The sequence below is a fragment of the Pan paniscus genome, chromosome 1 (assembly GCF_029289425.2).
Source record: "Pan paniscus chromosome 1, NHGRI_mPanPan1-v2.0_pri, whole genome shotgun sequence".
Lineage (NCBI taxonomy): Eukaryota > Metazoa > Chordata > Mammalia > Primates > Hominidae > Pan > Pan paniscus.
In genome coordinates, this window is record NC_073249.2 from 224446970 (window position 1) to 224469794 (window position 22825).

At 48.4% G+C, this 22825-nt stretch overlaps 2 protein-coding genes across 11 annotated transcripts in view; one reads left to right on the forward strand and one right to left on the reverse strand.

The window, feature by feature from the left end:
• The window catches only part of DFFB (DNA fragmentation factor subunit beta), a 39303-nt gene extending 35913 nt beyond the window's left edge, over positions 1-3390 (reverse strand). For 5 of the 7 annotated variants that reach the window (XR_010111404.1, XR_010111405.1, XM_055098944.2 and 2 more), the window contains exons 1-2: positions 3122-3390; positions 1997-2123 (exon numbers count right to left, since the gene is read on the reverse strand). Coding sequence is in view for 4 of the 7 variants with exons in the window: in XM_055098944.2 (XP_054954919.2) it covers positions 1997-2123; positions 3122-3235 (241 nt within the window). In the remaining 3 variants the exon portion in view is untranslated. Of the gene's footprint in view, positions 1-1974; positions 2127-3121 lie in introns of those variants that run through there. The other 2 variants (XM_008970831.6, XM_063602213.1) reach the window with 2 other exon arrangements.
• Positions 3391-3633: 243 nt separating this feature from the next.
• Positions 3634-22825, forward strand: part of CEP104 (centrosomal protein 104) — a 43253-nt gene continuing 24061 nt past the window's right edge. For 3 of the 4 annotated variants that reach the window (XM_063602207.1, XM_063602203.1, XM_063602208.1), the window contains exons 1-9: positions 3771-3950; positions 4823-4950; positions 8408-8534; positions 12044-12217; positions 13211-13349; positions 15475-15537; positions 15843-15919; positions 21046-21214; positions 21703-21858. In XM_063602207.1, the coding sequence (XP_063458277.1) occupies positions 4857-4950; positions 8408-8534; positions 12044-12217; positions 13211-13349; positions 15475-15537; positions 15843-15919; positions 21046-21214; positions 21703-21858 (999 nt within the window). In that variant the 5' untranslated portion in view covers positions 3771-3950; positions 4823-4856. Of the gene's footprint in view, positions 3951-4822; positions 4951-8407; positions 8535-12043; positions 12218-13210; positions 13350-15474; positions 15538-15842; positions 15920-21045; positions 21215-21702; positions 21859-22825 lie in introns of all 4 variants that reach the window. The other variant, XM_063602199.1, reaches the window with a different exon arrangement.

Genomic DNA, 22825 nt, shown 5'->3' on the forward strand with positions numbered 1-22825 from the left:
AGACATGGAGAACATATCAGCAGTTGCTACGGGCTAGGGATTGCTGGTGGGCAGGGGTAGGCAGGATTATAAAGGGGAGAACCTTGAGTGATGGATGGGAGAGGTCTGTACCTTGACCCTGATGCTGGTCACAGGAATCTACATGGGGAGAAATGACAGAACAACACGCACATTGCACTAGTGTCGGTGTTCCTGTTTTATATTGTACCACGGTTGTATCTGATGTTGCCTTTGAGGGAAAGGGTAGAGGTACATGGGACCTTCCTATCTGTGCAACTTCCTGGGAATCTGTCATTATTTCTAAATAAACGGTTTAGGCCAGGCACAGTGGCTCACACCTGTAATCGCAGCACTTTAGGAGGCCAAGGCAGGAGGACAGCTTGAGCCCAAGAGTGTGAGACTATCCTGGGAAACATGGCGAAACCCTATCTCTACAAAAAATACAAAACAATTAGCCAGACGTGGTAGTGCATGCCTGTGGTCCCAGCTACTTGGGAGGCTGAGGCGACGGGCTCACTTGAAACACGGAGGTCGAGGCTACAGTGAGCCAGGTTCGTGCCACTGCACTCCAGCCTGGGCAACAAAGTCTCAAAATATAATAAAACAAAAATATTTTGGCCAGGCACAGTGGCTCATGCCTGTAATCCCAGCACTTTGGGAAGCCAAGGTAGGAGGACTTCTTGAGCCCAGGAGTTTGAGGCCAGCCTGTGCAACAGAGGGAGACCCCATCTCAATGTTTTCCTAAAAGAAAAGAAAAAAAATTTATTTAAGTCTAACAAGGAGGAGGACTAGTGGTCTCAGGGAAGAGAGGAGGATAAAGCGCCAGAGAAAGGAAGGACAGAGAGAGCCAGAGACAGACAGAGGAGAGAGACAGAGACTGCGAGATGCAGGGAGAGACAGAGACTGCGAGATGCAGGGAGAGACAGAGAGAGAGCAACGTGCTCTGCTGTCTTTCAACTATGCCCTGAAATGGGAAAGAAAGATAACATCCAAAGGTGAGGCATACCCTGAGCACACCCCTGCCCAGCCCCCACCTCCTGCAGGGGCCACCCCAGGGGGCATCACAGTGATACATTTTCCGGCTGCCTCCTCTAAAAGCACAAGGCCCAGTGGAGAAAGCGGGCTTGCAACCTGGGAGCACACACCAGAGGCGTCACCCCTCAATGCTGACAGTGGAGCCCCCAACACTGTAGCCGGGGAGGTGGCCACATGGACGTTACTCTTCGACTTCTCTCTTTCTGCCCCTTAGGCCAAGGAGCCACAGCTCCATCCCTCAGAGCACCCATGTCCTTCCTGGGCCGCCAGAAGCATCTCCTGGAGCCTGACCCCATTTGCACAACACTGGCCGACCCTTCCAGGTAAAGGCACATGATAGCATCTCCTGCCCCAGTGGCCAAAAGCTCTCTTTTACGGGAGTCAAACAAGCGCAGACCTTGGCATTCGGCTGGTTCTGAAAGGCAGGACTTTGTGTCCTGAGGCTTCAATACAGATGCCCCGAAAGAACCACCTCTCAAAGCAATTGCCCCCAAACTTGAGCCCTGAGGACAGCATCTTAGCAAACACCAACCGAGAACAATGTGAGAGCATCCCACGAACCACCACCTCGTCCTTCCAGAAGGGTGCTCAGCCCAGCAGAACAGAACAGCATCTCTTCCTGGCTCCACCTTCCCCATGAAACTGTGCAGGCCCCAACCCCAAAGCCCTCCCTCTGCTCTTGGGAATTGCTAGGACACCTCAAATGAACGCAAATAAAATTAAAAGATTTTTTGAAGAAAAAGACGACCAACTGAACAGCTGGGTTCATGAACGAGAGGACTGAGGACTCTGCCACCTAAGCGACGCTGACCAGTTCTGCCTCCAGAGGGCTTCCTCCTTGAGACCCGAGAGTTCACAGTAAGGGGGACCCTTCCCCACCCTGATGGGCACCTGGAGCTAAGCCCCCAGGACCTCCGAGAGTGCCAGCTTCCCGCCCACCTCCAAAGTCCTTGCCACTCACAGCCCTGCCAGGCCTGGCCCGAGGTGAGCAGCACCAGCTCGGCGTTGTCGGGAACACTGGGGAAGTAATCTTCCGTCAGCTCCGTGCCATCCTCGTACAGGCACAGCCGGGAACCACGCTCAGGGAGCTGCAGGGACGGGAGAAGCAACAGGAGGAGGAAGGGTCTCAAGACGAGGGCTTCGCATCTGCAGGCCTCATAAACGACCGGAATGAGCTGTGCTTAAAGAAGCAGGCTCAGGCTGCCGCCTGTATGCCACAGTCGCTCCAACGCCCAGGCAAGGATGAGGGAGCGGGAGCAAGGGCGCCTGACTGCGGGCCGTTCTAAAATACGAAGAGTCAGGAAAAACATACATCAGGGGGTGACTGCTGGCTCTGCAGGATTCACCCTTTTTAAATGAGCTCCTGAGGGCGCTTCAAATACAGCCTGTCTTTGACAGCGCCGCCTCCCTGCTGCCAGGAGCTGAACACCACCATCCCCAGCACACAGCCGCCAGAGCGGTGCTGGCACACGAAGGAGAACGGTTGGTTGCCTCTGTGCACGAGTGTGACCGGCACGTGGCACTGTTAATTTGTTGGAGTCCGGTTCCCTGTTACTCTGCACTGGTCAGTTTTAGGCATTTTATGGCAACTCCCACCCCACCGGCACCGACCCCGGCAATGCACAGCTGGTAACCCTAGTACTGGTCTAAAAAGAAAACCAACCTAGAATAAGGTGACGATTGCAATCGCCAGCTGCGAGGGCTGGAAGGGCCTGCAGAGCCCACCTAGCCAAGCCTTTCACTTTACGCAAGGGGAAGCTGAGGCCGGACAGGCAGAGCAGCCGTGACCCCGCGTGCCAGTACCTGGCACTCTACCCGGGTCTCCTAGCTCTGATGCAGGGCTGTCCTGCCAGAGAGGTGGGCAGAGGGAAGGGGTGATCCAGGTCGTCCCCCAACCCCCCTGCGTTCTGAAGCCACGCTCAGGAACCCCAGGCTGCGGGGGCCGGGGTCCTAGCGGCTGAGGCGAAAGAAAACTACCCGCCCCGGGCGCCGCCTGCACCCTCCGTTTTGGAAGAGGAGAAGCGGCACCTCCTATTCTCCCCACACGCCTCCCCGGCGGGCCATCCCCGCCCAGCCCAGCGGGCACCTGGAAGCGGAGACAGCCCTTGCGCAGCACCTCCTGGCAGCTCCGGCCAGCCACGCCGAACTTCCTCGGGCTGCGCAGGGCCCGCAGCTTCACGCTCTTGGGCTTCTGGAGCATTGCAGATGTCCTCAAGCCCTCTGGGTCCCGCAGGCGGCGGCACCCGCTGCCCGGCTGCTCAGATCCGTCCTCGCCCTGGCCGCAGGGGTCTGCACCTGGTGAGCTCTGCAAGCTGGCACAGGCCGGGCGCCGATCCCGGAAACTACATTACCCAGAAGGCCTGGGAAAAGTGAGGCCCGACGCGGTCTTGTGCGCAGGCGTCGCCCCACGGACACCACATTACCTTACTCAGAAGGCTCAGGAAAGCAAAGGCGCGACGCCACCTGGTGTTCCCAGGTGCCGTGGCCCCGGAAACTACACGACCCTGAGGGCCAGGGTAGCGGAGCCCTCCCCTTGTGCGCAGGCGCGGCCTGGGGTGGGGCGGGGTCGCGCACGCGCAGAGGCCCTGGCCCAGGGCTGGGCTTGGTTGTCATGAGAGTGGAGGCTGCGGCCGGGGCGATGGGCAGAGGCGGCCGGGTCTGCTTCTTCCCTGTCACTGCCGCAGCAGCTTGGGGTGCAAGGCGGCCTGGGGCGGCGGAAGGGACGCCCCCCGAGTTCCGTCTGAGGAAGCGGCGGCTGCCGAGGAAGTCCACGAGAGCCGGGTCCCGCACGCCCCTGGGGTCCGGGTGCTGAGGCGCCGCCTGGCCGCCTCCCCGGGCCGCGGCACCGCTCCGACCCAGCCGCCCTCTCCACCGGGGCCGCGGCAGCGCCAGTCGGGGCCCTTCCCTCTAAGCAGGTACCTTCCGGGCCGCTGCGGCGTCGGCCCAGGGCCGGAGTGGGGAGCGGGGCGCCGCGGGGGCGCGGTCCCCACCTGGGAGCTGGGTACGAAGCCTGGGTGCGCGGTGCAAGCGCGGACGGTGTGGAGTTAGATGCCGGCCTTGCTGTCGCCGAAGAGCCGGCGCGGCCCCGTCGTGCCGGATGCCGGAGAGCTCAGCACGGGTGCTGGGACCGCCTGCCCCGGCCGGGACGGCCCATTTAGCGTGGAATATTGTTTTCAGATCCGGCTTTTCCTCTTCTGGATGCGTAGCACATAGCGGGCCAGTTTCAGATGTGTTCTGCTGAGCAAAAGTTTGAGGAAAGTTGCTCTGTCCCTATAGAGATTAAAGTCTGATGGTTGGTTGTTTTTTGTTTTGGGGTTTGTTTTGTTTTGTTTTGTTTGCACTTAAGTTCAGATTTCTCTGAAGCCCTTTCAGTCGCTAAGAAGACTTGATCAGAAACCCATAAGCCTTTGAGACGGTCTCGCTCTGTCGCCCAGGCTGGAGTGCAATGGCACGATCTCAGCTCACTGCAGCCTCCGCCTCCCGGGTTCAAGCGATTCTCCTGCCTCAGCCTCCCGAGTAGCCCGACTAATTTTTTTATTTTTAGTAGAGACGGGGTTTCACCATGTTGGCCAGGCTGGTCTCGAACTCCTGACCTCAAGTAATACGCCCTCCTCGGCCTCCCGAAGTGCTGGGATTACAGGCATGAGCCACCGCGCGCGGTCACACTTAAAAGTCTTCTTAAAAAGAAAATCAGAGACAAGTTTTGTTTCCTAGTCTTCTAACAAAATGGAAGTTGCTACACTGAGTTTCCGTTTAATTTATAGTTAATTGCCTTTTACCATGCCAGCACTAGGAAAAGTGTAGTGAGGGATGAGACCGCCATGGAGTCATCGCTGCCTGGGGAGAGATGTACTCTGGCATTTGTCGGGATGTCGATGGCTGCCCCTGGGACAACAGGGATCCCTCATGCCTCTGGTGAGGAAGACCAGCCAATAACTGGATGTTCAACAGAGCTTTGCTTCTTCCCAAATTGTTAATGGTGATTTTTATAGAGCCTAAAAGTGGCATCCTTCAGTGACATTCCAAGTATCTTATGTAACACTTGAAGGTTTACACAGAGGGGACCCTAGGGTACAACTGGAAGGTCTTTGGGAGGGGGTAGACTAAAAAAGGAATCCTTTTCAAATACCAGACTGAGGTAATAGCGTTGCCTCCACAGTCCCTATGCATTTCTCTTAGCTGGTTCTTAAATGCCAGTACTTTGTTTTAGATTTGTTGGGGGCAGTATAGCATACTGGAAACACCCTCCTGTTTGAATGAAAAGGTCCTATATTTATGTCTTCGAGCCATAACAGAGAGTGTTGGTTAGGTTCAGAGACTAGCCAGGCTCGGCGGCTCACGCCTGTAATCCCAACACTTTGGGACACTAAGATGGAAGGAGTTCAAGAGCAGCCGAGACAACACAGTGAAACCCCATCCCTACAAAAAAAAAAAAAAAAAAAAAAAAGTAGCTGTGCATGGTGGCATGTGCCTGTAGTCCTAGCTGCTCAGGAGGCTGAGACAAGAGGATCATTTGAGCCTGAGAGTTCATGGTTACAGTGAGCTATGATCACGCCACTGCAGCAGTACAGCCTGGGCAACAGAGCGAGAACCTGTATAAAAAAAAAAAAAAAAAATCGGGGCTGGGCTTAATGGCCACGCCTGTAATCCCAACACTTTGGGAGGCTGAGGCGGGTGGATCACCTAAAGTCAGGAGTTCGAGACCAGCCTGGCCAACATGGTGAAACCCCATCTCTACTAAAAATACAAAAATTAGCTGGATGTGGTGGCGTGCACCTGTAATACTAGCTACTTGGGAGGCTGAGGCGGGAGAATCACTTGAACCCAGGAGGCAGAGGTCACAGTGAGCCAAGATCACGCCACTGCACTCCAGCCTGGGTGACAGAGTGAGACGCTCTCTCAAAAAAAAAAAAAAAAAAAAAAAAATTGGAGACTGGAACCCAACAGCCTCAGCACAAGAGCTATTTTCAAGGTGGAATAGGGAGTGACAGGCCCTGCCCTGAAAGATGATGAAAGGGGCCTGGCATGGTGGCTCATGCCTGTAATCCCAGCACTTTGGGAGGCGAAGGCGGGCAGATTGGCCAGGAGTTCGAGACCAGCCTGGCCAACATGGCAAAACCCCGTCTCTACTAAAATACCAAAAAAAAAAAAAAAAATTAGCCAGGCATGGTGGTGCATGCCTGTAATCCCAGCTACTTGAGAGGCTGAACCACAAGAATCACATGAACCAGGGAGACAGAGGTTGCAGTGAGCCCAGATCACGCCACTGCACTCCAGCCTGGGTGATAGAGTGAGACTCTTGTCTCAAAAAAGGAAAAAAAGCTGATGAAAGGATTGGAGGGCTTCAGAGCTGAAGGGTATTAACTGTGAGCTTTGATTGTTTGGCTGGACTTCAGAATTCAGGACAAGAAGTGAGGGTCAGGGGAGAGTTGGCGCATTGATCCCTAGATGGGGAGCCCACCGAGAGCTCTGGAGTTAGGACATGGATGGGGATGACTGGAGCTGGGCCTGAGGCGCATTCACACAATAGGAACTTAGGACTTGTCTGAGGGAGGCGCTTCAGGTGGGGACACCAGGTGGTTGCTGTCTAGAAAAGACAGTGGGATCAGAAGGAAGGGCAGGCCTGATAAGACCTGGCACACCGTTGGGTGGGGAGTGGGTGAAGAGAGATGCTGTGGCCAAGGGAAAAGTACCTCTGGGCTCAGAGCCCATGCGACCCAGAAGTGCCAGGTCACGAAGGAGTAGGAGCCATGGGCTGTGCGTTTCTGGCATAGGGTGCCCAGAGTGCAGGTGGGGCCGTGCAGCTAACAGTGGGTTAAATCACACGCATCCTTTCAAAATTCTTTTTTTGTTTGCTTTTGTGGAAACGGGGTCTCACTCTCTTACCCAGGCTGGTCTCGAACTCCTGGGCTCAAGTGATCCTTCCACCTCGGTCTCCCAAAGTGCTGAGATTATAGGCACGAACCACCACGCCCAGCCTCATCCTGTTCTAGGGGGCTTTTTAAAAATTATTTTCTGGGTTGGTTTAGTTTTGTTTTCATTTAATATACAGTAACATCTTGCAGTGAACTTTGTGCAAAAAATAACTAGAATCTCAATGATGGTTTATCATTCTATTTTAGTGCTTTTGTTCATACATTCCAAGAAACATTAGCAGTAATGCCAGCCAATAATTAATATATTGAAGTGGTCCTCTTCAAATGCTCAATGAAAGTAAAAGAAAGATCTAGATCATGCATCAAGCATGTCAAAATACGTACAGTTTTATGTGGGAGTATGTTTATATGTTACCTCCTATTGGGAATTTCAATTAATAGTATATCTTATCCCAGAGAACTTTCTGATGGAGTCTTCTTTATCCTGGTTTAGTGAGGAGCCTTTTTTTTTTCCCCGATGATTTAGACCTAACCCAAATTGGCTTACTTAGGAGGAATCTGACTGGCTTAGTAACTGAAAAGTAACCCAGAGTCCCTGAGCAAATTGGGCTCAGTGTCCTGTGAGTCAGTCCCTCAACCTGACTCTGCATGAACCTTTTTGTACTTAATATGCCTGCCTGTCATTCCTGCTCTTCCTTCTGGTCATACACATTCATTTAGCAGTTGTTAATGCTAGCGCATACGTTGCCTTTTTCCCCTTGGTATTGTATAACTAATTAACGTACTGGTTGTATTAGTTTCCTAACTAATAGAAAGAAGTTTGTGTTTATATTCTAGACATAGCAAAATATCATAAACTAGATGGCTTAAAACACCAGAAGTTCATTCTGGAGGCAGAAGTCAGATGGCTGCATGGACAGGGCTGCACTCTCACTCTGGAGGCTGTAGGGCAGGATCCCTTCTGGCTTCTTCCTAACCTTGGGCGCCTGCTGGCCATCCTCGGCCGTCCTTGGCTGGCCCGCTTAGAGATGCGTTGCTCCGGTCTCTGCCTGTGTCACCACATGGCGCTCTCCCTTTGTGTGGCTGTGTCTCTTCCCTTCTTAAAAGTCACATTGGATTGGGCCCACCCCGAGGACCTTATTTTAACTAGATCACACCCACAAAGACCCTATTTTCAAATGAGGTCTCCTTCACAGGTACCACAGGTGGAACTTCAGCGTATCCTTTTGGGGAGCACAATCCACAGCACTGGTCAAACTTTTTGGACACGTATTTGGGAAAAGTCAAGATAACTTAAATGATATCTTAAGCAGAATCAGAAGCATCTATAAAAGTGTTTAACAAAAAAAAAATAGATTCTTTTCAAAGAGATGGGAAAATTCTGAATACTTAGTGCATTATTGTGTGTGTTAGCAAGGCATGAACCAACCCTTTAAATGTCCATGTGTTAGTGAATTCCTTTGTTTTAAAGAAGTTTTTCCTGCTCTTATAAACAGCCCAAACGTGCAGAATGCCCCACAAGATTGGATTTGTAGTCGTCAGCTCATCTGGACACGAAGACGGCTTCAGTGCCCGGGAGCTCATGATCCACGCGCCAACTGTCAGTGGGTGGCGGTCACCTAGGTGAGGACTGGACGGGGCGGGGCTTGGGCTGGGAGGCAGCCTCGGGTCCCTGAGGAGGGTACAGGGGCTCCTTTCATTCAGAGCCTCAGATTTTACTATCACTCGGACATCAGGACCAAGGATGTCAGCGTGCAGTGTCGGGCATCTCTTTCTGTTTATATTTTTAAAGAAAATATGTTGACCCTCTTTCCCTTATAACATTCACCCACACTCCCTTAAGAAGATGTGCAAATGTGGAGGAGAAGGAAGAGAAATGAGGCCCCGTAACTGTCTAACCATACTCCCTGATCACACGCTGGGCTGCACATTCTCATCAAGTTTCTGTGCAGAGATTGTGAGTGCAGCTTTTTTTGCTTTTACAGTTGGGCTCCTGTGCTGAAAGAGTGTGTGTCTAACTGTTTTTATATGACACCAAGCTTTAACCAAAAGATATGTCTTTCACATTTCTCTTAAACACGCGTATACTTTATTAAAATGTTCAATTGGGCACAGTGGCTCCCGCCTGTAGTCCCAGCTACTCAGGATGCTGAGGCAGGAGGATCCCTTGAGCCCAGAAGTCCAAGGCTGCCATGAGCTGTGATAGCCATGCACTCCAGCCTGAATGACCAAGTAAGATGCTGTCTCAAAACAAATGTTCATTAGATGAGTGTTTTGCTTGATTATTTTCCTAAAACATTGAAGTCTTTTTGCCTCTGCTGCTTTGGTCTTTACAGCTGAGCCCCTTCATGCACTCACTTGGCATCTGCCCTCCGCCCTCAGTCATGTGAATAAAAACCCACCCTCCACCCCATCCCACCTCGACAGCTCTGTGCTTTTCATGACTTGCTTTCAAGCCTGAGAAGTTACTATTTATTCCTAACCCGCGAACGCGTAAATATGTATGGCATTTTAAATTCAGTGATATAATTCTGTCTTGCTTTTATTCAGAAGTCAAGTTGCTGAAAATTGAATGTAAATCTCATTTACAATTAAAATGTATTTTCCTTTTGGAGTTTTTGAGGAGATGCAACAAATAAGACCCCCTGTCCCTGCATTTCCCGGAAGTGAGTTCTGAATGAACTGAGAAATGAAGCAAGAGTCAAGCAGAAGGGGCCAGACAGCGCCTTTGTCACCCGCAGAGCTGGGATTGCAGGCGAGCCAGCGTCCTGATACTGCCCAGGCCATGGCCGATGCACTGCCCATGCAGGCAGCATTAACAGGGTCCAGCCTGTGGCTGGAGGGCAGGAGGAGGAGCACACCCACGGGGGCAGCCCAGCGCTCCGCCCTCTCCTCCCAGACTCCCCATGACCCTGCTCATGCCTCTCCCAGGCAGGAGCATCCCTCTGCAGAGGTCCTGTACGCTCACAGCACATGTTCCGTGTTATTTGGGGATTGAAGATTCTCAAGTATACACACAGCCACCCTTTTTGGTAGTAGTTATAAAAATCACACCAGTATGGTTCTCTTGTGCATTGACATGGTATTGCTTTAAAGGGCATAACCTACACTCACTTCAGTAACGTGCTTTCAGAGGAGGTACCCAAGAAAAGGATCTGTGTGCCCTTGGTCACCACAGACTCCCACTGGGTTTGGCTCGGGGTCTCTTGACTTCCCTGAGGTCAGGCACATCGCAGAAAGACAAAGGAGGATACCCTGAAGCCGAGCCTCCCAATGACAGTACAAGGCACCCTGTTACCACAGGTCATAGAAAATGTGGGACCCTCTACGTCGGAGCTCAGGGCATAGATTGGTGCACTTCCAGGAGAGACACTGACGGGGCAGTTAAAGAGATCTAGGGAGACCCCCAGTGCCGTTCATGTGACCTCAGAATTCAGAGAGCCTGAAGTCTTCAGAGCAAGACGTTTTTCCAAGAAACCGTAAAGTTTGCACCAACCGTAGCCCCTGGGCATCCAGTTTTTTGGTTGTCAAATTCTTTTTAGTTTAAAAAATCTGTATCTGTCAATTTATCTTTAAGGGATAAATGCATACTAGCCTTTTTAGCTGTGTGGTTTCTTTTCATATGCAGCTTGAAAGGTATTTTTGATTCATCTATAAAGTGTTCATCAGCTACATTTGAGTAGCTAAATCATAGGCCCTTTTTGGAAGGATTTTTTTAAGTACAGTCCTACATCACTCAATCATGGGGACATTCTTTCTGAGAAATGCATCATCAGTCGATTTCATCGAACACCTAGAGTGCCCTCAAACCCAGATGGTACAGCCTACTCCTACACACCTAGGCTCTGTGGCATAGCCTATTGCTCCTGGGCTGCAAACCTGTACAGCACGTGACAGTGCTGAACACGGTAGCAAGTGTAACACAAGTAGGTATCTGTATATCTAAACATAGAAAAGCTAAGTCAAAATACAGTGTTGTCATCTTATGGGACCGCTGTCTCATGCAGTGCATGACTGTATACAACTTCAAAGCTTTGCCGGTTGTCTTGGTTTTCTTTAAACAGTTTTGGAGTTTTTTTTTTTTTTTAATAAAGATTTTTAACTAATGGATTACTTATTGTCCTTATGTTCAGATAATCTCGCCATGAATGATAATATATGTGCCCTGTATTTAAAAGCAGTAACTATCTAAAGCAGCACTTTACTGACATGAAAGACTAAAGAATTTCATTTCAAAAGTTGCTTGGTTTCCCAATTTGTGCCAGCTGCCCTCCTGCCCCAAATGTGCCTGTCTTGAACTTTTGCATTTTTGGAAGCAGTGTGGGGTCTTTGCTGACTGCTGTGATTCTCTACCCAACTCTTAGTTATTTAATACGTTGTGTTACTTTTGGGCTGGGCCCAGTGGCTCACACCTGTAATCACAGCACTTTGGGAGGCCGAAGGGGGAGGATCCCCTGAGCCCAGGAGTTCAAGACCAGCCTGGGCAAAATTTTAGCCAGGCACAGTGGCACACGCCTGTGGTCCCAACTCCTCAGGAGGCTGAGGTAGGAGGATCACTTGAGCCCAGGAGATCGAAGATGCAGTGAGCCATAATCACACCACTGCAGCCTGGGTGACAGAGCGAGACCTTTTCCCAAAAAAAAAAAAGTTATGTCACTTTTGAGCAAAGAAGCTCCTGCATGGCCCATAGCATAGGCTTGTCTCCCTAGACCACTATGCGTGAAAGGCAGGCACTCCTTAAATATTGATACCTTGGGGCCCTTAAGCATTTGAGTTCCTGTGGAAAATCCATTGGCTCCGTCCTGCCCACTAGTGCCGCCTCATAAGATTGATTTATCTTATGAAAAACTGCAGGTTTCACATCAGACCATTTACTAGCTGCCAAGAGTATGATTCCTATAGGGTTACAGGCAGATCAAGTCAAATTTTAATTCCCAGCTTCAGCTCCAACAAGAAAAGCTCGAGAGAACAGGAATCATGTCGCAGGCATCTTTGTGCCATCAGTACCTACAGACTGTCCTGTTCAAAGTGGGTGTGTGGTTAATGCTTCTTACCTGCAAGAATGAGATGCTAGCATCTAGAAACCCTCTGCAGAAGTTGTTCAGAAAATATAAAAATGTGTTTGCTTTCAGATTTTGCCAATTTCCACAAGAAATTGTCCTTCAAATGGTGGAGAGATGTCGAATAAGGAAACTACAGTTACTTGCTCACCAGTATATGATTTCAAGTAAAATTGAGTTCTACATTAGTGAAAGCTTGCCTGAATATTTTGCACCCTATCAAGCAGAGCGGTTTCGAAGACTTGGGTAAGAATGAAATTTAAAATGTATCATGGCAGCTTTTAGGCTAATTCTACCTGAAAGCTCTTTTTTTTTTTTTTTGAGATGGAGTCTCGCTGTGTCACCCAGGCTGGAGTGCAGTGGTGCAATCTCAGCTCACTGCAGCCTCCGCCTCCCGGGTTCACGCCATTCTCCTGCCTCAGCCTCCCGAGTAGCTGGGACTACAGGTGCCCGCCATCACGCCCGGCTAATTTTTTGTATTTTTAGTTGAGACGGGGTTTCACCATGTTAGCCAGGATGGTCTCGATCTCCTGACCTCGTGATCCGCCCGCCTCGACCTCCCAAAGTGCTGGGATTACAGGCGTGAGCCACCGCGCTCGGCCCTGAAAGCTCTTAAAAATGAATTGTCCCTTAACTTTTGGTCCTGTGTTATGTACTTCTATTTGGTTCAAGAGTACACAGTTTCTTAACACCTGCCTCTTATTGAATGTGCTTAAAAAGCAGCGTTATAATTTCTGTGAATTCTGCTATTCAACTCTACTTTTCAGATGTGGAAATTTTCTTAAGAATACTAATTAGATGACCAATCTGGCCAACATGGTGAAACCGTGTCTCTACTGAAAATACAAAAATTAGCTGGGCATGGTGGTGAGCGTCTATAATCCCAGCTACTTGGGAAGCTGAGGCAGAAGAATTGCTTGAACTCGGGAGGTGGAGGTTGGAATGAGCCAAGATCGCGCCACTGCACTCCAGCCTGGGTAGCAGAACAAGACTCCATCTCAACAACAACAACAACAACAAAAGAAGAATACTAATTAGAATTTGAGTTCTAGGGGTTTTTCCTAGGTTTTTCATTCTAGACTTAGCTTTTATTCAAACCTGTTGATCCTGCATAGGGGTAGTCTAGCTTTAAAAAATAAAACAATAAACATAAATGAGCCTATTGAGTTCAATCAGAGTAGGGAGCAGTTTTATTGAACAGCACATTTTCAAATTCTTCAGTTGTGTTTTGTTTTTCAGCTACGTGTCTCTCTGTGATAATGAAAAGACAGGTTGCAAAGCCCGGGAACTAAAATCAGTTTATGTGGATGCAGTAGGACAATTTCTTAAACTGATTTTTCACCAAAACCATGTCAACAAATACAACATATATAATCAGGTAAGATGCATGCAGCTTCGCCTTTGATTCTGCCCCTACCTTCTTTGTGGGATTATGTGGTCACGTATCTTTTCTTAGATGCATTTTCAAGGGGATCTTAGAGGATCTCTTCTGGGAGACTGCTGAGCTCTCTGAGCTGTGCTGTCTGATCCAGCAGCCTCTGGGCACACGTGGCCAGTGCCCACCACGAACTGGCCTAGTGCCCAGAGCTGCTGCCAGCATCACCAGACAGTGGGCTTCAGAGACTCAGTACAAAAGGAGAACGCGAAAGAGTTCGTGAGAACTTTTATGTCAATTGTATGTGATGAAATGATAATATTTTGGATATGTTGTGTTAACCTATATTTTTAAAATTAATTGCATTTTTTAATTTTTTAATGTGCCTACTTAACCTTAATGACACATGTGGCTCACATCCTATTTGTGTAGGACAGCACAGTTCTAAATAAACCCTCCCAACGTGCACAAGGTAAATTCCCTGGTGGAAATTGCGGACACATGAATGTTGCATGTAATCCAGAATCTCTCCAGCTTCAGGCTGCTAATTCTTCATCTCTTCCTTCCTCCCTCCCTTTCTTTCCTTCTTTTTTTCTTTTTCTCACATGATTAGTGTAGTAGAAATCAATTGTGTCCAAAGCAATCTTGTTAATTAGCACAAGCATTTACAACTCTCCCTGCCCCCTCCAAGAGGAATGCGAGCACCCAGCAAATCAAATCTCTAGACCAAGCGGGTGAGCTGGACAAGAGCGCAAAGGTCCAATTAAGCTGCCTGGCCCCTTGCAGCATAACACGCCAGGAAGCCAGAAGAATGAGTCTTAACCCTGTTCCTTCCTCCACCCACCTGCATGTATTTACCAGCAATGACCTGGCTGTTGTCTTGGTTTTCTTTAAACAGTTTGGAGTTTTGTTTTGTTTTTTTAATGAAGATTTTTAAATAATAGATTATTTATTGTCCTTATGTTCAGATGATCTCGTCATGAATGATAATATATGTGCCCTGCATTTAAAAGCAGTAACTATCTAAAGCAGCACTTTACTGACATGAAAGACTAAAAAATTTCATTTCAAAAGTTGCTCGGTTTCCCAGTTTGTGCCAGCTGCCCTCCTGCCCCAAATGTGCCTGTCTTGAACCTTTGCATTTTTGGAAGCGGTGTGGGGTTAGTCTACAGTGGTTGGGGGTGCAGGATGGAAAAGTGACTCCCCACCTCAGGTGAGACTCACCAACTGGGAACTGAGCTGTGTTAACTTTTCATTGTCTAATTTCCCAAGATCCTTCAAAGATGAGCTCCATACTGAATCTCACGTGGATGTCTCATTATGAGGCTATGTTAAAACTCTGGGAGTTTTTAGCTATTATGATTTGAACTTTTTTTTTTTTTTTTTTTTTTTTGAGACGGAGTTTCACTCTTGACTCTTGTTGCCTAGGCTGAAGTGCAATGGTGCAATCTCGGCTCACTGCAACCTCTGTCTCACAGGTTCAAACAATTCTCCTGCCTCAGCCTCCTGAGTAGCTGGGATTACAGGCATGTGCCTGGCTAATTTTGTATTTTTAGTAGAGACGGAGTTTCTCCATGTTGGTCAGGCTGGTCTCAAACTCCCGACTTCAGGTGATCCTTCCACCTTGGCCTCCCATAGTGATGGGATTACAGGCATGAGCCACCACGCCCAGGCTTTAAATGGTTAAAAATAACCATTTGGTTAGCATTAGAATACTAACATAATTTATTTAAAATTCTTTGTTAATTATTAAAAATTATTTATATTGGCATAACATTTTAACAATTAATACACTTTGATATACATCATCCTATTTGATAACAGTGTAGGTCAGAGTTTGTTATAAAGGGGTTAAGTCCAGCCTGGGCAACATGGTGAAATCCTATCTCTGCAAAAAAACACAAAAATTAGCAGGGTATGGTGGCTCACACCTGTAGTCCCAGCTACCAGGGCAGCTAAGGTGGAGGATCCCTTGAGCCCGGGAGGTCAAGGCTGCAGTGAGCCATGATCACACCACTGCACTCCAGCCTGGGTGACAGACAAGACCCTGTCTCAAAATAAGTAAATAAAAGGGTTAAGTCATTTCAAACATTGTATATTTAATTCTGTTATTTTAACACTTTGTTAGGTTGCTTTGGTTGCCATAAATATCATTGGAGACCCTGCAGATTTCAGTGATGAAAGCAATACTGTAAGTTTGGAAAGTTTTAATTCCTAAGGAAGTAAATCTATTTATAATGGGAGGGAGTCATTTATTTTCACCCAAAAAATGTGTCATTTTTATAATCTGCATAAAATTGACTAGTGAATAACTTTCAGATGATTTTTAGGAGCTGTAGCATATGAAACTTTTCTTTAACAGTTTTAGCTGTCTCTCCAAAAGATGAGGATCACTGAACCTTGCTGACAGCTTTATATGAAATAAATCTTGTAGTTAAGGTTTTGTGTTGTTCCTCTTTCTCTCTGAGACACTAAGCAGATGTTTTGCCCCCAAAGGCCTCTCGAGAGAAGTTGATTGACCACTACCTTGGGCACAACAGCGAGGACCCTGCTCTAGAAGGAACGTACGCCAGGTAAGAGTCCTGCTCCCCAGCAATGAACTTCTTTTACTTTCCTCAGAATCCTGAAAGGGTCAGTCATTTCCAAAGGATTCTGGACTTAGAGCCTCTAAATTCAGTTTAGAGCTGGATAAGCCACTGATTGGATTGTCTGAAATTTACATAAAGATTAAGGTCACTGTTTTATTTAGCACACCTTCATTTATTTTTTTCCTTTTTTTTTTTTTTTTTTTTGAGACAGAATTTCACTCTTGCTGCCCAGGCCGGAGTGTAATGGCACAATCTCGGCTCACTATAACTTCTACCTCCTGAGTTCAAGGGATTCTCCTGCCTCAGTCTCCTGAGTAGCTGGGATTACAGGTGCCTGCCACCATGCCCAGCTAATTTTTTGTATTTTTAGCAGAGATGGGGTTTCATCAGGTTGGCCAGGCTGGTCTCGATGGAGTCTTGCTCTGTCGCCAGGCTGGAGTGCAGTGGCATGATCTCGGCTCACTGCAAACTCTGCTTCCTGCGTTCAAGCAATTCTCCTGAGCCTGACCTCAGGTGATCCACCTGCCTCAGCCTCCCAAAGTGATGGGATTACAGACGTGAGCCACCGTGCCCAGCCACACACCTTCATTTATTGCTCAGCAGAGACTACTTCCTTTCTTGTGTTCAGGTATTACTAGAAGTTTCCTAAAATGCGTTTAGAACAAAGATCTGTCAGCCATCCTTTGATATTTTATCAGCACAAGCAAATTCATGGTAAAAATCAAAGATATTAATGGACCCAGGTTATCAGTTCTAGAGACATCACCTTATGGCCTCTTCAAAAGTTTATTCTTTAGAGGAGTGAAAAATATGTATCACACACGTTTTTAAAAACACAATTTTGCCGGGTGCAGTGGCTCACGCCTGTAATCCCAGCACTTTGGGAGGCCAAAGGCGGGTGGATCACGAGGTCAGGAGTTCAAGACCAGCCTGGCCAACATGGTGAAACCCTGTCTCTACTCAAAATACAAAAATTAGCCAGGCGTGGTGGCGCGCACCTGTAATCCCAGCTACTTGGGAGGCTGAGGCAGGAGAATGACTTGAATCCGGGAGGTGAAGGTTGTGGTGAGCCGAGATTGTGCCACTGCACTCCAACCTGGGCAATAGAGCGAGACTCCATCTCAAAAAAAAAAACACACACCACAATTTTTACCAATCTCTCTCTACCCATTAAAAATATTTTTTCTCACTGCTAAATTTGGCTAAAAAAAAAAAAAATGGGTATGGGGAAAGTTCTTCATGTTAACAATTGTAGGCCGGGTGTGGTGGCTAACGCCTGTAATTTCACCACTTTGGGAGGCCAAGGCAGGAGGATTGCTTGAGATCAGGAGTTTGAAACCAGCCTGGGGAACATGCCAAAACCCCATCTCTACTAAAAATACAAAAATTAGCTGGGCATGGTGGTGCACGCTTGTAGTCTCAACTACTCAGGAAATTGAGGCAGGAAGATCGCTTGAGCCGAGATCATGCCACTGTATTCCAGGCTGGGTGACAGAGTGAGACCCTGTCTCAAAAAAAAAAAAATTATACATATTTTTCTGCTGCTGTTGCCGCTTCCTCTTTTTTTTTTTTTTTTTTAGCAGTGTAAGAACCGGGGGTGAATCCACTTTTGGGGAGCTAAAGGGCCCTGCTGTGCCATCCTCGGTCACCCTCTCTGTCCTGGACACCTCTTTGGGACAGTGGCTCCCTTGCCACCTGCCTGCTGTGGATGACAATGAGGGGACTCCATTCCAGAGGTGCCTGGTCTAAAGGAAAGAAGGGAAGGGCTGCCATAGTTGCCGCAGTGAGAAAAAAAGAGGAATTGAAATGTTTTTTAGGCTGAGCGTAATCCCAGCACTTTGGGAGGCTGAGTTGGGCAGATCACTTGAGGTCAGGAATTCAAGACCAGCCTGGCCAGCATGGTAAAACTCCTTCTCTAATAAAAACACAAAAATTAGCCAGGCGTGGTGGCGCACACCTGTAGTCCCAGCTACTTGGGAGGCTGAGGCAGGAGAATCCCTTGAACCTGGGAGGTGGAGGTTGCAGTGAGCCAAGGTCATGCCACTGCACTACAGCCTGGGGGACAGAGCAAGACTCCATCTCACACACGCACAAAAAAAATTTTAAATAAAGAGGAATTCCAAATAATCCTTGGCTCTTCTCTGACAGCAGCTTCCCAATAAAGAAAAGATCAACTTTTTAAACTTTAATAGAAATTTCAAATTTGTCCGTGTTTGGTATAATTTCACTTTTACCTGCATACAGACTGCTCGCAGAAAGTGATTAATTCTTGATCCAGGCTCTTCTATTTGCACACAACCTGGATCAGATTCTCTCTGCAGTTGCTCAGGAGCCACATGCGATTTGCTGAGCATGTGCACTGGTGGACAGCGAGCCTTCCCTCCTGCAGAGGCTACACCGCCTCCCCACAGGCCTGGTGCAGACCAGAGCTGTCACAGGCACTTGTGAGTGTGGAGTGCTCAGAGAGTAGAGGCTATTCATGTAATGTCTATAAAAAAATAACACCAAGGCCGGGCGCGGTGGCTCACGCCTGTAATCCCAGCACTTTAGGAGGCCGAGGCAGGCGGATCACGAGGTCAGGAGATCAAGACCATCCTGGCTAACACGGTGAAACCCCGTCTCTACTAAAAAATACAAAAAATTAGCCAGGCGTGCTGGCGGGCACCCGTAGTCCCAGCTACTCAGAAGGCTGAGGCGGGAGAATGGCGTGAGGCGGAGCTTGCGGTGAGCCAAGATCGCACCACTGCACTCCAGCCTGGGCGACAAGAGCGAGACTCCGTCTCAAAAAATAAAAATAAAAAAATAACACCAGCTTCTCAGTCTCTCCCTTAGATGCCTCCTTTGTGTAATAGAAAAATCACAGTACTCTTCCCATCCTTCAAGCTGGCAATTGGATGGAAGCACTGTGGGGAAGGAGCGCTGAGAGTGGATGGCTACCTCCCTCCTGCCAGCCTCTCCACAAAGACCGCAGCTGGGGCTCTGCCCTTACTGAAGCAAGTGCAGTAGGGCAGGAACAACCAAACTGATTAAGTCTTTAGTTTCTCAGTATCTCCAATAAAGCTTCTTTCTGTTATTTTGATTTAGACTTTAAATCTGTTGCCTTAATCCAATCAGCCAGGTGGGATGGCAGGCTGTGGTTTGCCTGTCCTGCCCCACGCCCGGGGTTTTATGAAGGTTAAGTGCAAGGACTGGGAAAAGCTGTGTGACTGGCACGTGCGGGCCTGTGCTGGACATGGAATCCGGTCATTGCCGCTGGGGGTTCTGTACCAAAGTGGGTAGATGGCACCCCACGCTGCTGCTGAATCAACAGGAGCTGGGACTGGGTGCCACAGGACATGATGTTCACTTTGAAGGATTTTTATAATCAAATGAAGTCTTTGTGTTCATCTCTGGGACAGCAAGGCAACGTGACTTAAAGTGTCATATGTGTTACACTAAAAATAGTTAATGTGATCTTGTAGACACCCCAAAATGTTTCGCTGTTTAGTCACCCCTGGGATTAGACACAGTTCAGAGCTGCTGGTGCCGTCCCAGCCGCCAGCCTGTGGTGCTGCTGTGAGCGAAGTACCATGACCTCAAGGGTGGGGAGATGCCAGAGGGGGGCTGTGAGTGCTTAAAGGGGGCCTATTCCTATGCCCCACTTGAATTCATTATAATGCAGATTCACCAAGTACACTTTTACGACAAGTGTTTTCATTAAAACGTACCTGTCTCAAAGGATGTTCAAGTCGCCTTAAGCAGCTGGCTTGTTTAATGGGGTTGATAGAGCAGCTGGGACACTTCCATCCTCATCCTCTCGTTGCTTGGTGAGACTAACTTTACTGTTTACATTCTAGACCCTACTGTAGAGCTGGAAAGGAGGAATAGAGGTCATATTTAATCAGAAATGAGCTATTCAGGTGACTACAAAAGATCACTTATTTCTGAAGGAATGTTTTTGATCTCCTCTAGGATATGATGGTTGACATCATACAACTTAACCCTTTGAGTAAAACCTCAGTGGTAGCAATTCTTAACCTATCATGTTCATCAAAAATACTGTGATGCTGGCTGGGTGCAGTGGCTCACACCTGTAATCTCAGCACTTTGGGAGTCCGAGATGGGTGGGTCATCTGACGTCAGGAGTTCCAGACCAACCTGGCTAACATGGTGAAACTCCATCTCTACTAAAAATACAAAAAATTAGCCAGGCATTCTGGCTCACGCCTGTAGTCCCAGCTGTTTGGGAGGCTGAGGCATGAGAATTGCTTGAACCCAGGAGGCAGAGGTTGCAGTGAGCCCAAGATCATGCCACTGCACTCCAGCCTGGTCAACAGAACTCTGTCTCAAAGAAAAAAATAAAAAAATACAGGCTGGGCGCAGTGGCTCAGGCCTATAATCCCAACACTTTGGGAGGCTGAGACTGGTGGATCACTTGAGGTCAGGAGTTTGAGACCAGCCTGGCCAACATGATGAAAACCCGTCTATACTAAAAAATACAAAAATTAGCCAGGTGTGGTGCCACACACCTATAATCCTAGCTACTCAGGAGGCTGAGGCAGGAGAATCGCCTGAACCGGGGAGGTGGAGGTTGCAGTGAGCCAAGATTGCGCCACTGCACTCCAGCCTAGGCAACAGAGTGAGACTCCGCCTCCGAAAAAAGAAAAGAAGAAAAAAATACTGTGTTGTTATAAAATATGGCGCCTGGACTCCATCTTGGGCCCACTAGTCACATTTCTTAGGGTGGGGCCTGGTCATCCATTTGTCTTTGTTTTTGTTTTTCTCCTTGTTCTGCAGTTGATTCACATTCACTGTCCTATTCCCAGGGCCCATAACGAGGCGAGGCCCAGAGTCTGCACTCTGAGCGAATGCACTGGAGGCTCAGATGCCCTGAAGTGCAGTTTGGTCCATGGTCAAGAGCGTGAGCTTTGGAGTCAGAACGGCCTGCTTGCAATTAAGAGCTTTGTGACCTGAGGCCCGTTACTTCTCTGAGACCCGTTTTCTCATGCAGGAAATGCTCTGTGAACCATGATGGGGCAGGATGGGGAGGGGCACCTTCTCAACCGTGCATCTTCAGCACTGAACTCCTAGGGCGTGAAATTATCTCTAAAATATGCATTTCTTCCCTTTAGGAAATCTGACTATATTTCTCCGCTAGATGACTTAGCTTTTGATATGTACCAAGATCCAGAAGTTGCACAGATCATACGAAAATTAGATGAAAGAAAACGGGAAGCTGTCCAAAAGGAACGCTATGATTATGCCAAGAAACTAAAACAAGCCATTGCTGATTTGCAAAAGGTATTGCCTTTGGAGAAAACAGTTCCTAATTTATGCCTGTAATAGGTTTTATGTATACTTAGAATAACTACATGGTAAAAGAAACCAGTTACTAAAAGCCGTGAAGTTAGTGTGAGTTCAAAGATCTCAGCAAAATAAAGTTACGGAGACAGATAAGCACTTTAAAAATGTGAATGGAAGCAGAAGCTTTACCTCTTCAGACTCACGTTCAGGTGTCAGGGTCAGCCACCTCGTTACTAGGACCCTGAGCCCAATGGGAAAATAGGAAAACCAGCTATCCTGAAAGTCATGACCAACCCATGGGCTTATTAAATGCCCGTACAGCAACAGCAGCCAGACCTTTGCTGAGTGTGGCCCATTCCTTCCATTTCCCTGTGCTCGCTCCCTCTCCTTGCAAGACGGTTCAAGCATGATTCTTAAAAATTAGCTTTGCATTTGATGTGAGTTGATCCAAATTTGAAAGAAAAAGCAAATATTTTGTGCTTCAGGTTGGTGAGCGCCTTGGGAGGTATGAGGTAGAGAAACGCTGTGCCGTGGAGAAGGAAGACTACGATCTCGCCAAGGAGAAGAAGCAGCAGATGGAGCAGTATCGTGCCGAGGTGTACGAGCAGCTGGAGCTGCACAGCCTCCTGGATGCCGAGCTGGTGGGTGCAGGAGCCTGGACGGGGTGGAGGAAAGCCTAGGAGAACAGAGATTCAACTGTGTGGTTCACAACAGTGGATAGATGTCTTTGAAGTGTAGTGTAAAACACTCTGCAGTGCTCAGGGGACAGTTATCATGGATGGCCTCAGCTCTGTGCCTACGTCAGGGAGGCTTTGCCTCAGCATGTTCTTTCAGGAGACTCACAGTCGTGGGAAAGGGAACGAACCGGGGTCAGGAAAACCGAGGCCCTGCTGCTTTTCTGTTGCATCCCTTCATCTCTCCAGCTGCTTCCTTATTTGGAAAAGGCAGTGATGACCCTGCCCCACTGACCCCTCAGTGTTGTAAGGATCAAGTGAGAATGTAATGCTAACAGCTTCGGTGTATTGAGAACATATTTCCCATAAGGTGCTCTGCCTCTGATTTTAGAACTCATGCAAATGGGGCACTCAGCCCACGTGACAGATTAGGAAATGAAGGTTCTGAGATACGGAATAGTGATTGAGAGTGCACACTCTCAAGGCCAGGCATGGTGGCTCACGCCTGTAATCCCATCACTTTGGGAGGCCAAGGCTGGAGGATTGTTTGAGCCCAGGAGTTCGAGACCAGCCTGGGCAACATAGAGAGACCCTGTCTCTGCAAAAAGTAAATAATAGCCAGGCCTGGTGGCACACACCTGTAGTCCTAGCTACTCAGGAGAGTGAGACAGGAGGATCACTTGGGCCTAGAAGTTCAAGGCTGCAGTGAGCTACGATCGCACCACTGCACTCCAGCCTTGGTGATGGAGCGAGACCCTGCCTCTGAAAAACGAGAGAGCACACTCTGGAGCTGGACTGTCTGGGTTCAAATCCAGGCACCACCATTCCAGCTCTGTGATCACAGACTAATTCTTATCAGCTTTATGCCTCAGTTTTCCATCAGCTTTCAAATGGGGGTAAAAAGAGTAAGCATTAATGAGCCTACCTGTCCAAA